This window comes from Athene cunicularia (genome assembly GCF_003259725.1).
Source record: "Athene cunicularia isolate RWA chromosome 13 unlocalized genomic scaffold, athCun1 chr13_part1, whole genome shotgun sequence".
Classification (NCBI taxonomy): Eukaryota; Metazoa; Chordata; class Aves; order Strigiformes; family Strigidae; genus Athene; species Athene cunicularia.
In genome coordinates, this window is record NW_020799117.1 from 17281282 (window position 1) to 17297332 (window position 16051).

The 16051-nt window shown below is 35.2% G+C and overlaps 1 protein-coding gene across 1 annotated transcript in view; it reads left to right on the forward strand.

Moving 5' to 3' along the window:
• DOCK2 (dedicator of cytokinesis 2) overlaps positions 1–16051 on the forward strand; it is a 210318-nt gene that overhangs the window by 146147 nt on the left and 48120 nt on the right. The window contains exons 31-33 of the mRNA XM_026858304.1: positions 10148–10248; positions 10334–10392; positions 15745–15893. Of these exons, the coding sequence (XP_026714105.1) occupies positions 10148–10248; positions 10334–10392; positions 15745–15893 (309 nt within the window). The remainder of the gene's footprint in view (positions 1–10147; positions 10249–10333; positions 10393–15744; positions 15894–16051) is intronic.

The following is a 16051-nucleotide window of genomic DNA, read 5'->3' on the forward strand; positions in this document are numbered from 1 at the left end:
TGAAGGCTACCAAAAACATGGAGACTACTTTAAAGACTGTGTATTTCAAAGCTCTATTAAGGCATACACTACCTCTTTCAGATGTTAAAGCAGCAGTCTACACCTGAACTTTCATTTCAGATAAGTTTCCTGTGGCAATTCTGTGTATTCCAGAATGTTATCAAACAACCAGGGACATTGTAGTTCAACACCGAAACTTGTAGTTCAAGGAATGTGTTAATGCTTGCTCTTTTATTCATGACTTGTCAAATATCTGAAGGCTTTGAGCAAGCTAAACAACATTATAGTAAATAAGTAGTGCTATCTAAAGAATTGTAGTACCCTTATAGTCTTCACTGGGGACGTAAAAGTACAAGTCACCTTTTCTTCAGTGAATAAAAGCTCTGCAAACTTTCCTATTTTAAAAGCTGCTACTGGACTAAAGAAGGTCTGAATAGTGCAAAGCATATTGTCTCAGGTTCTTAATTAAAAATTGACATTTTATTTCACACTATTACCTATATTCAGTCATTGTTAGCTGAAGATTTTAATGTTTGAAAGGTTACTTTCCTGTTTTTCATATTTACATTTTTTGAAAAACTTCATAAATCAGTGTCCTGCACCTATTCAGACTGAAAACTTTAATATAGAGAAGCAGTTAAAACTAAACATGTTATTAATCAAAATTGCAAACTTGAGAGGTCCTTTAGTGAACCTTTTTAATGTTCTGAGGATCAACTTCATCCAAATAATTTTGAACAAGAATTTTGCCTAACTATTCTAGAGACTTTTATGCTAAGAGTAGACTGTGTCTTTCCTAACATTCATTATCCCTAAAGTTACAAAACTTTCTTTAAATGCTCTGAAGTATTGGGCATAATGGACAGGAACAAAGAGTAGAAGTAGTAAGGTGTGGAAAGAGGGATAACTTCAACTAACTTTTCTAGTAAAAAATTTTTGAGGTCATAGCTTAAATCTTCCTACTCTGCAGTATAAATCCACTTCTCTTTGTCCTGCCCTTTCTGGTTGTGAAAAGTTTGCTCTCAGAGGAGTCATTTTTCCTGTAGTTGCACTTACTTGAATTGTTCTCCAGTAGTTTGAATACTGAAGTAATTTGCTCTAGTCCAAGAAAATTTTCCTGCATCATTAGAAAATGAGCAAATAACAAAAATGAGAGAGACAGTGTATTTTTTAATATCAATATATCTTGGCTGTAAGCAAGCATGAGCAGTGATTAACTCAAAGTAAATGAGAAATCTCTGTACTTTATAAAATAGTTCACTTTATAACTACTGTGTAGCTATATTTCTGGTTTTATTTGAATGCATATAGAAAAACTATGAATTGGGACCAAAAAAATATGCTTTTGCCATTTTGATCTGGGATTAAATTTGGAAGTAGCATAACTTTCAGTTCTGTTAAGTGCTACAGCCTGATAACCACATGGCCTGTTGCCCTGTGGAGCAAGGGCAGCCCACCACGCACTCCTGCCTCGCGGGCGTTTTGGTCAGATCCCTGAGTCTACCCCAGGAAAAAGAGCCTGCGCAGGTTCCCTTATGCCTATAATGAGTGGCCAGATACTGATTACAGGAAATCTAGGATATGCTTCCTAAAACTAGAATTGAGGCACTCTCATACCATGGAGTGGAACTTAACCTCAGTTCTTTATGTTGGGCTCTTTTCTCAAATTCCAGAAAGAAAAATGTGATCTTGAAATGTGCTTCTGCTATTGTTGAACCTGATCTTGTTTGATGTGTTTTACAAATGATGTCCAGCTGTTTCCCTTGATATGAATTAAGCCATAGGAGTTGTGCATCTAAAATTATATCTAATAAGAAACTAATACAGATTTAAAAACTTAACTAAATTACTGCATATACAGTTTCTGTGAAACAAATGGCTTTTCATCCCCCTGCCCCCCCTAAAAAAAAGCCCAGAACAAGAACTGATTGTTCAAGGGTCAGTGATTTAGTATGCAGCACCCTTCAGGCAATCTACTCTCCTGTTAAGGGTATGTGTGCAGTTGATTTCTGGTTTCAGAGAAAAAGGGATGATTAAAGTTTAGCTTGCTACTTAGCATATGTATCAAGAACAATGTCTCAAGATTTTGGAAGCTAAACCAGAGTAAACTATTTTAATATTCCTGGTTAAGGTTAATTTAAACTGGAGAAATAGAATATATTGGAACAGGGGAAAATAGAGGTGCATATCAGTGAAGATTTTTTTTAAAAAAGAAGTTAACATCTTTAGATTCTTTGTAAACAAGTGAATAATTTATACTGTTTGTAGGATGGTGGTTTTGAATCTAATTATTAACAAATAGTTGAAGAAAAATAGGAGATTTTTAAAAAAAAATAAATAAAAATTAAAACACAGTGATATAGATGTGAGGATTTTGCTCTTGTCTGAGTGATTACATGACAATCTATAGCAGACAACTTAACCAAACAAAACAAGTTGACTGTGAAGTAATTGAGCAACTGAAAAAGGGTATTTTAAATCTAGACAAAAGCAATGAAGACATTTTTGCTACTCTATTGAAGCTTGTTAAATGGAGGAAAAAATGGTGCCTGGCCTTTTTCTTGTTTCCAAAGTAAAATTGCTTTTATTGCTCATTATGTGATTCAGACAGAAAGGACCTGTGAAAGGATGTGGTATATCTGATGAACAGTGGTTACAAACCTGAAGTTTAAAACTATGCATAAACTTAAAGCTGTAGTGATGAAGCTGTTATATACTTGAGAGACAAACACCACAATTATGCACAGCAAAGCAGTTATGTGCTGTTAAATGTTCTGCCTAGTATGTAATAAGTTTGGTTCACTGACTCCATTTATTTAGAGAGCATTTTTTTAATTCCAGTGCATTGACACTGAGATTGTAATTGAAGTGGCCATGCAGGAGGTGCCAGAACTGCTGTTTGGGTTGAGAATCATTGTTCTTAGAGGGAATTAAATAGCCATCTGATGCCTGAGATTATATGCCTGCTGTGTGAGGGGTTTTTTTTGAGTTTTGCATGCAGAGTTTATACACTGGATGTATTCAGATTTATGTCAGTCACTCTCAAAAAAACAAGCTACAATTAGAGACTGCATGCAGCAGGTATCCTCCAGTGTCAAAATCTAGAACAATAAAGAAGGGACTAGCTAAAAGGCATTTGTTATAGAATGTTTACTATTGTGCTGATAAAACATTGTAAGCTCCAGAGCAAACAATTTTACAGGAGAGAAGGGAGTGAATTTTCATTGATTGACCAAATATAAACCATGAAATTAGAATGAACAGGGGCTCACAATATTCATGGTAACTTAAGCTTGTGTATGCATACAGTACAAACAGGGAAAGAATCTTGCTTAATACATTAATGTGTGTTCTTCAGTACTGAAGGTAAACTGGGACATGAAGATTTGATACACAGAATCTGGAGTTTCAGTAGGAAATATTGGAATAAGTAAAAAACTTCAATATTTAGCTGTTTATATTCTATTCCTGTCTCTGTATTTGAGATACGTTATTGACTTGTATTTATGGTAGCTATAAACACAAATGTGTATTGAAACAGATTACTAGAAAGGCTAGGAAATATTTCTCACTTAAAGATTCTAAAGAATGGATTCAACAGACATCTGTCTGAAGCAGTTTAGCAGGTCTTGCCTTGGGATATGGAGCTGTATTAGCTGACCTCTCAGGTTTCCTTACAGATATATGTTCTGTGTTTACAACTAGAAAGTTCACTGAAGTGTAAATCATGTCACTGAAGGTTTGCAGCTATGGAAAGTATAATAGTTTAAGAATCTTTATTGAAAATGAGCATACTAAGATAATGTAAGGAGATATATTGGTGGTATACAAGAATAATACAAAAAATGTTAGGAAAGCAGATCTGAGGTTAGACATTTTTCTGAAGACCATGACAATGTATCTTAATAGTGTTTAGTTTTTTATTTGAATTCTTTGTTGTATTTGTGTCAGTCCTATCTGTATGATTTTAAATTGTTTAGATTTTGTCTTTTTCCTCTTATTTTGTTAGTGTTTGATCTCAGCATTATACTTTTAGTATCCATAAGGATTCTCTTCATTGATTGCAGAGCTGTCTCATCAGCCAGGCAGTATCCACACTGCTTGCCACGTATTGGTGCTCACTAGTCAGGATCATGTTATGTGCTTGTAAGAGGATTTGTGTTGTGGGTTGGTTTTGGTGTTTGGGTTTTTTGTGGGGCATGGTGGGGTGGAGTATGGAAGGGCTAGCTCTTTTTCATTACATTCATGGTATCCTCAATAAATGTCTGAGAAGTATATTTCATATGTGGTAAATCGGACTATTCTGGGAATTTTCAGTACACTTGCCTTTTACATTTTGTGGTAATTGTGCCATCTTGTTCAATCAAAAAATGCTAGTTTCATTTGACTGAAAACTTCTGTGTTTCAAGATGAAATATTATATGCATACTTCAAGGGTAGCCCCCAGGGTGTTGAATAAGAGTGAATAATCAGGGAATAACATGGCTTTCCAAAGAAAAAGTGTCTTTGTACGCCTATTTCTATAATATTTTATACCAAAGAACATCCAGCAAGTTGATTTGCCATTTATTTGATTCACAAGGATTTTTAAGGAAGCAAATATTGGACAGTAGTTCAATTTTGAAACCAAATACTCTCTGTCCATATGGATATAGATATGTCGGTATGAAATAATAAGTATATTCAAAGGTGAATTAATATTTCATTTGTTGATATATAGAAATACAATGGTTAAATGACCTTTCTCTTTACCAGACTTCTTCCTTGTCGGCACTTTCCTTATTTTTATGAAAGCATAAGTAGGAAAGAAGGTTTTATTACCTTTCTTTGTGCCAGCAGAAATCCCTTTTTCAACCTCCAAGTCAAGTTTTTTTCCTCTTAATTTTATTTAATTTGAATGAACTGTAAACCAGTCTTCCATCAACAGAAGAATGAAGATAACAATGCTGAATGCTTCACTTCAAAATTTCAGTTAAATTTTCCTATGTGCACATTTGCCTTCATAGAACCTATTTAGATGTCCTATGACATTTTTTTGTTTCTGTTAATAGCTGATGTCATTAGCCAGGTGTTACTTTTGCCTAGGAGAACAGAGTATTTTCACTCTGTTGTCACTGTCAACTCATGGCTCCATCACCTTTGGTTTTAGAAGTCTTGCTCTGCATAGTATTTCCATTCAGCAGCTGAACACAACAGCACTGTAATGCAGTCAGCACATATTTCCACCCTTAATGCCACTCAATTTATTGAAATGACTTTTTTGTGCAAAGTGCCTTTTATAATGTTTCTGATTGGAGATGGCAGCTTCTGACATATTAGGGACAGGGAAGAGCGAACAAATAGAAACCATTTTGTTGTGGTCAGGCATAGCTATCACAGAGTTTCTATTTTGGAAAACACAGTGCTATTGATTCCTGTTCCTTCCTGCCCTTCCTTTCTGATAGCAGTATTTTTACAGGGCATTAGAAAGGATTATATTTGTAAATCCGTACTGTTATAGCAATTTTAACTTTGTATTCATCATCTATATTCATGCCACAGAATTTTACTGTGAAAGGCATAGTCCACATTCCATTATAACATCAGTTTGACTTAAAAGAAAATGCTTATTCTTCATGTTCTTCCTATCTTGCATGCACTAGGCACCATTAATAACTCAGCAGTAATGAAGTGTATTTTACCATCACAGAATTACACTTTTTTTTTTTTTTTTTAAATCTTTGGTTAGAAACCCTGAAATCAAAAGCGTCACTGCATTACAAATATACAAAGAAAAATACACACTATATTGTGCAAAAATGTATGTGAGAGAGTGATAGACATTGTAGAAAACCCTCGGAGATGGCTGATGCAGAAGTTATTAGATACGCAACCTTTAGAAAATTTAGCTAGCTGTATTAACTATATGAGTAATATTAGAAGGGTTATATTTTTATATGTTATATTTTGTATTGTGCACTTGAAAATTATCAAGCTTCAAAGTTTAAAGTTCATCTTTGATGCTTCTACCAACATATAGCTGGGTCTTCCTAGAGTGACCTATGGTAAATAATTGATTTTTTTGATCTTCATGTCCAAATTTCTTTGGACTTTGGACTTTTTGCTCAGAATGGAAAGAAATATGCAGGGTATAAATTTTGGATAATTTTGCATACGTGAAACTAATTTTTACTGGATTTGGCTATGCCTTGTTTCAGAGGTTTGAGGTGTTTTCCAACATAGGAATGATAGATGTCTGGAGTAGAAATTGTGCAAGTATTTTTCTTAAATTGCATCATTAAGCAAGAAGGATAGGACAAAAACAGGGAGAGAATGGGATTATGACATGAAAATCTTTAAAGACTAAAAATGAATGAAACAAACTTTTGTTGGTTTATATAATGTGCTATGTTTCTTCAAAACTTGTGTAAACTTATTTTCATTAACTTGGAAATGTTAAACCTTTGTTCTGTCCTTTTGAATTACATAACTAATGCAAAAAAATTTTGGCAGAGGTCCCAAAGAATTTTCATAATTCTTTACTTTGAGATGCTTAATACTCACCTGAAAGAACACATTTACCTGTCATGAACCAGTCTACAAACGACAGGAATAAACCCTAAATATTGTGCTTGTAAATTCCATAATTTATTAATGAATTGTAACTCTGAAAATTTTGTTTGCTAAGACCCCACTTAAGCAGACTGTAATGCTTACTGTATGTAATTTTAAATGTTTATCAGTTGGTGATTTATTCTGAATTTTAGCCCACTTTCTGTTTATGCTTCTGTATTTTTCTAGTGTGATATTCTAAAAGACAATGCAGAATAATTTTCATGTATGTTGGTTCAGAATTTCAAGACTGCATGATGCAGCCACGTGTGCTGTCTTTGTGACTGAATTTCAGTATCTATGGTTGATCCAATTAAGCAATTTATTCAAAACACAAGTTGCTCTTCATTTGTTTAAAATTGTCCTGAAAAGTCTCACAAAAATAGTAAAACCTAAGTGTTTCTTTTAAATTATTTAGTTTTAAGCAATGAAGAATTTTTTTCCAGTATGAGAAAGAGAATATTACTGCAGTAAAGTCACCACATACTGAGAATGTCATATATCCTGAAAGCAGTGGAACATTTCTTAAAAATGTTATTCAGAGGTTCAAAAAGGTTATTTCCAGCTAACCTAGTTCAAAAGATGTGGTAACTACATGTAGTTTGCAATTATGCATACATGGAGAAAGTTTATAAATGCCATTTTTCTACAAAATCAAAGTAACGAACCGAGTATCTACTGAAATGTATCATATCTACTGGTCTCAAGTGGCTGAGCTTCCTTTCACCATAATACTACAAGAAAAATATGTAAACAAAACTGCCATCTTGTTTGTTTTACGAAATGTAGAGTACTTTTAGTATCTGCAACAATTTATCAGAAATTCAGAAGTTTTCTAAAGGCTTCGTGTTTCTCCTACATTATCAAAAAGAACTGAGCAAAGATGTCTAGAGAAAGCAGTGGCTCAAAGACATTAGTGCAGAAGAGCCATTTTTTTCAGAGGTGTGTATGAAGGAGGAGACAGCAGTATTGACTTTTGGTAGTTATCCTGGAAAATCATCCCGATCTCCTGCTCTTTGTGAGATGGATAAAAATTACTTATTAAATTACTCCTGCATTTTCCAATATGGTACCATCACATTTTGAAAAAAAAAAAAAAAAAAAAAAAAAGAACAGAGAGATCCCCTTCTTCTAAGTTCCCTATAGCCCATAGAAGGGGTAGTGGCAGATCTGAAACCCCCGCAGCACGTGTGGTTAACACCATGCTCAGCCAGTTCAGTTGCTGTGTTTTGAAGTGTTAGAACACAATAAGCCTGTGCTGTTACTGTCAGATGCTGCATCTCAGTAAGAGTTTGCAATGAATTTCTAACGATTTACAGGGGAGGATCACTTCTCCACTCTAGCTTTGTTTCCCAATACTCTGTCCCTAGCCGACAGCTCAGCACTGGAGTTCATGTCAATGAGCAGCCAAGTGTGAATTTCACACAGATCAGAGCATGAGAGCTCTGGTCTTCTCCTGTCACTGTGCTACTTCACTTCAGCCCTACCACATGCGAGATAACCAGATGTTCAAATGCAAGACATCTCAGAATGTGGGCTTAATAGCTTTATAATTAAAAAAGCTCATAAGCTTAAAAGCTCATAAGCTTTTTTTTTTTTTCTTTCTTTCTTTTTAAAGGTCTGCTTCTATCAGCTTTTGCCATTTTTTACTTTTCTGAGACTACTCTGCCTCATGCGGTACTTAAAAGCTTCCAAGTCCTTAACTAGAATATGCTGTTGAAATGCAAAGAATCATACTTTTTCAGCTGTCATAGGGTACTCTGAGGGTGAAAGGAAACTGAGAAAGGAAAGGATACTGAGTCTTTGGGGTGTGTCTCTAACAAAGGTGGCATTGGACTTGGAGCTATTAAGTGAATAAATAGACCATGAACTGTAGTAACAAGGTTTCATTTTTATCCTCATAATCTAGAACAATTTAAGAAATTTTCCATTTTACTAGTGTAATTGACATATGCAAAGTATATTCCCTATACATCAATAAATACAGATTCTCAAGGGAATAAAACCTCTTAAATTGGTCAAATTGATCTTTTAAAATCTCTGATAAGGGGGGAAAACAGGCCTTTCAGGGCATAAATAATATTTATCCTGAGGAAAAAGGCTCTGAATCAGTATGTATTGTTAGTATACTCTGAAAAATTAGATATGAACATAATTCAAATTTTTGTGTTAAAAAAAAAAAGCTGCTGCCTTACTAGTGCTCATATTCAAATGTAGTTTTAATGACGCTGTGTTTGATTTGGGTGAATTCAGAGCATCTCTGAATGGTGTAATATGTAACAGATTAATGATTGTCTCCAGTGAAATGCTACTTGAGTCTGTGTATCTGCACCAGGGATAACTGTGCACTCTGGACTGTAAATACTTAAAGACAGAAACAGGCCTCCTAAGGGCTTTTAAATAAGCAAGTCTGCTAAGGAGAGCTTTAGTTGGGCCTCAAAGGGAGGAATAAATTAAATGCAGGATCTTCTTCACATTATAGAGGATGTTTGAGAATTTTATTTATTATAGGAAATGTCTGTATTTGTGTGTGTGTTTTGGTGTGTTGGTATCTTTTGTTCCTGGTTATTTGTGCACAAGAGAGTTTTCCAGGTTATAAAGGACAGATGTCACTTAAGATTTTGATGAAACATTATATTTCTAGGCTATTTAGAGTGGGTTCCCAACTCAGTGTTTATTTCACCATACAAAATTATGAGCTACATGTTTTGCTTCCACCATTTAAATTACCACTGAATACATTTACCATTGCCTTTCTGCTCTCTCACTGATACCTATGCCATATAATTTTAGATGCAGCTATGTTTTTAGAATATTTTTTTAAATGTCTAAAGCCATTGCTGAGCACTTAGAAGCTTCTGAAAATAGTATTCACTTCTTTGAATTTGTGTTTCCTAGTGAAGTTCCTTTTTTCTGTTTCCATCTCTAGCATGTGAGAAAAGTATTTCATTTTGACTGGCTAGAGAACAAGTAATTTGCTTTCAGAAATGAAGGATTGTGCACTGGTAATATAAGGGGTTTTCTTCTAGTTCAAGTACATGACTCAGTACTATTAGTAGTTATTTAGGGATGTATTTTGTCCTTGTTTCATGTACAGGGCTCTTAACAAAATATATTGGAATTACACACAAACCATTGTTGAATTAGAATCCAATGAGAAGACAGAAGATGCCTTTTGAAATAGTTCTCAAAACCAGTGGAATTACATTCGATGCCTTTAGCTCCAAGTTTCACTGGCATGTAATGTATTTCACTAGTCCTGCTATGGTTCATGGTTTAATGTTGTTAGTGAATGAATCTCATATGAATCTTTTTTTAGCAATATTTATTCAGCTGCTGTGTTATTAAGAGCAAATGCGTAGTAGCGGTTATTAAAATTTATCCTTCTTGCTTTTCTGCTAATTGCATAATACTAATGATGTACATCTTTGCATAATATAAAAATCTCATATTACTTGCATCATTTGGTTTCATAAATTATTCAGCATTATGCATAGTTTAATAATATTCCTGCTTTTCTCAAAACTATTATAATTTCCTTACATTCAATTTACAGCTGTGGAACAACTATTTTCATTTGGCTGTGGCGTTTATTACCCAAGATTCACTACAACTAGAAAACTTTTCCCATGCAAAATACAACAAAATCCAGAACAAGTAAGCAAAAAATGTGTATTTTAGCTTAAATTTTAAATTTTGTAGTAAAATGTTGATAATGACAAAAATACCTTTTTTTCCCTAGATATGGAGATATGAGACGTTTAATTGGCTTTGCTATTCGTGACATGTGGTACAAACTTGGTGAGTAGGCAAATGAACTTAATTGCAGCTGAATCCATAGCATATTACTTGTTTCATTGAAAAAGATCTGACATCAAGTGCTTTTGTAAATATTTCTGCTACTTGAACTTAAATATGTTTTCATTCCTGGGATTAAGCTTGGAACTGACATGAGATACTGTTTGACTACTTCCTATTTTTTATTTCTGAGATAACTCACAGCCTTCTCAGAGTTCAAAGATGGCTCAAATCAGAAGATATCAGAAACCTTATCTTGCTGAAACTGAGAGCCAGATAAATTTTCCCTGAGAAGGTTACTATTCAGTCTGACTCTACAGTTCCAGAAATTAGTAGGCTCAGATTTGGAATAGATTTGGATTAAAATTCCAAAATGTTTTTACATTTGATGTACATCCATGTTCTGCTACTGCTCCTTTGAGAGTTCATAATAAAGGGAACAACAATGTATTGTTCTATGAGAATACATATTATAGAGATTTTTCGAACCATACAGTGAAGACAGTTATGATGGTACCTATGATTATATTTAGAAATGCGAGCTGAATGCCAAATTTCAAACAGTTAATCCTGAAAAGACTAGATTTCTCTAGTTTATTAACTGAGAGAAGACAGAAAAAAAGGCTTTACAACCATTCTATCAGATCTCCTGACCACAAGCTGGTTCTGGTCTTTTGTTCCTATGTGCCACTTCAGTGGAGTGCTGAGCATAAGGTAATAGCATTTTTCCCTTTTTCATGAGGTCCTCATTGTTCTGACTCTAAAATACATCCAGGATAACCTGTGTAATCTCTATGTATCAGGAGTTTATGTTTTAAGAATGGTATGGAATCTTCTCAGTGCCCACAATAAAATAAAATTTTTTGCATGCTACTAAAATCTTAACCAAAATATACCCATACTATCCAAAATCCAAAGATACTTGAAAAAATCTTAAATATGAAGGGTCCATGAATACAAGCAAGATTTAAAGTGATTGGCTGGGAATGAATGGTAGGCAGAATTTATTCTGAACTAGGCACCAAGTAGTCGTGAGAAGAATATGAAGAGTGTTAAGACATTCATAACTAGTCAGTTTATGGACCTCAAGGAACTGCTAGGCAAACTAACTGTACAGATAAACCAAGTTTTTATGTTGCATTAATTCTGTATGTGAGATGATCAAGGAATTTTCTGTTTAAATATTTAGGCAACTTTTAAAAAAGTTTTTAATTCAATTAGACTTTGCAGGAAAGTTCCTGTTGATAAAAGGATATTATTTTCTTTCTGTGGGCTGGTGAAGTCTCTAGTTAATGATTTGCACCAAATAGTTAAGCTATTTTGTAAAATACTGAAGATTTTTTTTGTGATTGATTTTGAAGATAAATTTGACCCTTAGCTTCTCTGAGGTGGGGAAGGAAGGATCCATCTTCCTTTTCTCTTCCAATGAATGTTCCATTATTTATGCAAAAATTACAGCAAGGCATTGTCAAGATACATTGAAGGGGGAAAAAAATGTCTTTTGAGGCCCTATTAGGTTAAAGAGTAAAAAATTATTCAGAAATTTATACCAGAATGGAATGTGGGCTAGTATCAGTGTTATCGCTGAAGGACAGCTCTACAACTTTGAGCATGGAATAACCATACAGCTTATTCCGTACAAAAATCAACATACAGAATTAACATGGATAGCATGTTGTATGCTATCCTCTTCTGTACAATCTACTGTTTTTCTTAGAAATAACAATGTAGTTAAGCACACATCCCTGTCTCCCTGATACACCATATTTATTGCAAAGAAACATTATTTCAAAATGGGGACATTTTCTTCCCTTGGTGGGGTGTCAATGCAAAAGTAATTCCCTGTTTCTCCTTTTAGTGTGTTCACATTCTAGTAGTTAACTTTCCTCTCACCCTTGTGTTGGCCAATTAAGTTTTGCAGTGTTTGAACCTCTGACACAACAGTGTTGCAAGGTAAAATAAGCCATGGAGAGGCCATAAGATTACCCTATATTACTACACAAGGAAGCCAACAAAGATTTTCAAAATGCACAGAAAGGATTGTTTCTTATTAATTGAGCTTATGTAAAATATTTATTTTACCTTGGAAAATTTTTGCAAAGTTCTTCTGTTAGGACATGTGAAATTTCTTTCTGATCTTTGTTGAACTTTCTAGTTCCTAGCTGTACCAGTGTATCCGTGCTTGCCTGGGGATTTTAAATGGCATGTACCCCTGGTGATATATATACTTTTCAATCTTCCTTTTCTTAAATTTTTTCTTTTAGTATTTTTAGTAAAGATTTTTTTAAATGTATCTGTATAATCTGATGTATCAAAAAGATGTAGTCAAGATTTTAAAGGATGATACTTTTGCTGATTAATTGGTGAACTCTCAAACATGGTTTTAGCATAGTAATTATTTTTCTTGCTTAACACCATTGTCATCCTTTTTAGTACTGGTAGGTGTAAATTTGAAAATACTCATTTACAAATGAACTCTTGATTCTAGAACACATTAACATCTGTTACTTAAAATGAACTTTCAAGTTTTCATTTTGCTGTAAAGTACAGCAAATCTTGCATAAACGCTATTCCACTTGTGTGTAATTGAGATTTGCTGTTTGCATCCTACTCAGGCTGAATCATAGAATCACAGGATGGTTTGAGTTGGAAGGGACCTTAAAGATCACCTAGTCCCACCCCCCTGCCACGGGCAGGGACACCTTCCACCAGCCCAGGTTGCTCACAGCCCCATCCAACCTGGCCTTGAACCCTGCCAGGGAGGGGGCAGCCACAGCTTCTCTGGGAAACCTGTGCCAGGGCCTCACCACCCTCACAGGGAAGAATTTCTTCCTCATATCTAATCTAAATCTGCCCTCTTTCAGTTTAAAAATGTTACCCCTCATCCTGTCCCTACACCCCCTAATCAAGAGTCCCTCCCCAGCTTTCCTGTAGCCAATTTAGGTACTGGAAGACTGGAAGACTCTCTCAGCCTGTCCTCACAGGGGGGTGCTCCAGTCCCTGAGCATCCTCGTGGCCTCCTCTGGCCCCACTCGAGCAGGTCCGTGTGCTTCTGCTGTTGGTGCCCCAGAGCTGGACACAGCACTGCAGGGGGATCCCACAAGAGTGGAGCAGAGGGGGAGAATCCTCTCCCTCGCCCTGCTGCCCACACTGCTCTGGGTGCAGCCCAGCACACCGTTGGCTTTCTGGGCTGTGAGTGCACGTTGCTGGCTCACAGTCAGTTTTCCATCCACTCATACCTCCAAGTCCTTCTCCTTGGGGCTGCTCTCTGTCCAGTCCTCGCCCAGCCTGGATTTGTGCTTGGGATTGCCCTGACCCATGGGCAGGACCTTGTGCTTGGCTTTGTTGAATTCCATGAACAACTTTGCACGTCCTACGTCTCCAGTCTGTCCAGGTCCCTCTGGATGGCACATCCCTGCCCTCCAGCCTGTCGACTGCACCACACAGCGCAGTGTCATCAGTGAATTTACTGAGGGTGCCTCCATCCACTATCCGTGTCACCAACAGAGATGTTAAACAGTGCTGGCCCCAACACCAACCCCTGAGGAACCCCACTTATAATCCAAGAGTCCATATTAAAATCAGCAAAGGCAATGGCTTCATAAAAATTTAAGAGCCTTTAACAGTTTTGTCTAGTGTAATGTGGAAGATTAAGGAATTGTTTTCTAATGTCCAAATGCATTATTTATTTAAATAATATTTTCTTACATACCCAATGGGAAAAGTGTGAGGCATAGAGATTGAGAAATGTTTCAAACTAACGCACAGTAATTGTCACTTAATAAATTCTTCTTCCATCTGTTTTCTGTAATTTTCAGGCTTCTGAAAGCTTTAACAAAAAGGAATCTGTACTCTGAAAAGCAGTAGAGCATCTTAAGTATAAACCACATTTGAGGGGTACATGTATGTCAAGATTGAAACAGGCAAATGCGTGTTAAAGAATCTTGTACTGTGACCTCCAGAGTGCCTTTCAAATTGTAAACAGAATTGCCTTGGTCTCTGGGCAGATTATCTTTCTTTGTCTTTTTCATTCATTCTGTTAGTGTGAAGTTTGAGGAGACATTACTCTTGATTTCTGGAATGGAAATAACAGTTGCTGATTACAGAATAGTCTTCAAAAAGTATTTTAAATTGTTTTTTACTTTTAAAATTTTATTTATTTCAAGTTGTGTGCTAAGGCCTTTTGAATTTGAGTGTAAGATTAGTCTCTTGATCTTGCTATTGTTTAGCTAAAAGTTTCTTTGTTTTTGCTACTCATATAAGAGGATTGCTTGGGAGAGTGAAGATTTTGAGGCAAATGAATAGCTATGTAATACATGAATTCCTGTGGTTTTCAAAAATTACAGACCTGTAAGCTCTAATACATTTAGGTGTTGGAAGTTTTTCAGTCGTCATAAGAGTCTTTTCAATCTTACTGACATTACTGATTTGGCTAGGATTAATAATTATTTTAATCAATATGAGTGGAAGAAAAAATAATGTTGCATAAAACTGTTGAAGTCATAATTCAGTTTTGCTTAGAGTTACATTAGAATGGCACTCACATGAGAAGAAAATTAGACTACTTTTTGGCTATGGAACAAGTCTAGTCATCTTTGAGAATATTTTTATCTCTTTACAAGCTTTAGCAAGTATTGACATTCTCATTCAGGTCATTGGATTTTGCTTACGGTCAACTCCACATATGAAATGTTTTTCTTTTCCAAGAAACAAGCAACATTTGAATAACATCTTGGACCCGGTTGAGTTTTTGCAGATTTGGATGTTCATTGACAGCTGATGTAACAGTTGCACTACAGGATAGTTTTGTGAGGTGTTAGGAGTTGAGTTGTGTAGACAGTGTCTCTATTACTGCTTGCAATGTTTGGTGCATTGGTTTGATTTATTGGTTGCAATGTTTGCTGTTATTCAGAAATGGAAGCAAGTAACATTTTTCTCCTTTCTAAACTAGAAATGTTACACCATGTGGCACTCCCCTACTGATAGAATTTGGGGGATTCTTAGGGTTTTCTTTATTACTTTCTACACTGAGTATTTAAAGGGAGATATGAAAAGCTGAAAAACTGAAATGTTCACTGAAAATGTAAACTCAGCTGGCATACATGCTTATTTCTGGCACTGAATTCTTGCATCTTAGAATGAGACTATATCCATTAAGAATGATTTCAGCCTTTGAGAAGGAATAAAAGTGACTAAGTTGTAAGACTTTACCAACATAGATGGTTTAAAACAATGCTTTAAATGATTGCATGTCCTAAATGTTTTCCTGAAAAAAAAAAAAAAAAAAAAAAAAAAAAAAAAAAAAAAAAAAAAAGTCGCTTCTCTCAAATACCCAATTTGCGTTTCTGTTTACAGGCCAGAATAAAATTTGCTTTATTCCGGGGATGGTTGGACCAATCTTGGAAATGACCCTTATTCCAGAAGTTGAGCTACGGAAAGCCACAATCCCAATTTTCTTTGACATGATGCTGTGTGAATATCAAAGGACAGGAGAATTCAAAAAGGTGATTAAAAATACTCTGTGTGAAAATTTAGACATACATAGGAAAATAAATACAAATATCTTGCTCCTATAACTAGCTATGTTTAATACTTAAAATCATGTGGGGCATTTCTGTATCAACTAAGTGTGGAACAAACGAGCAGATGGAATTTCCATTTT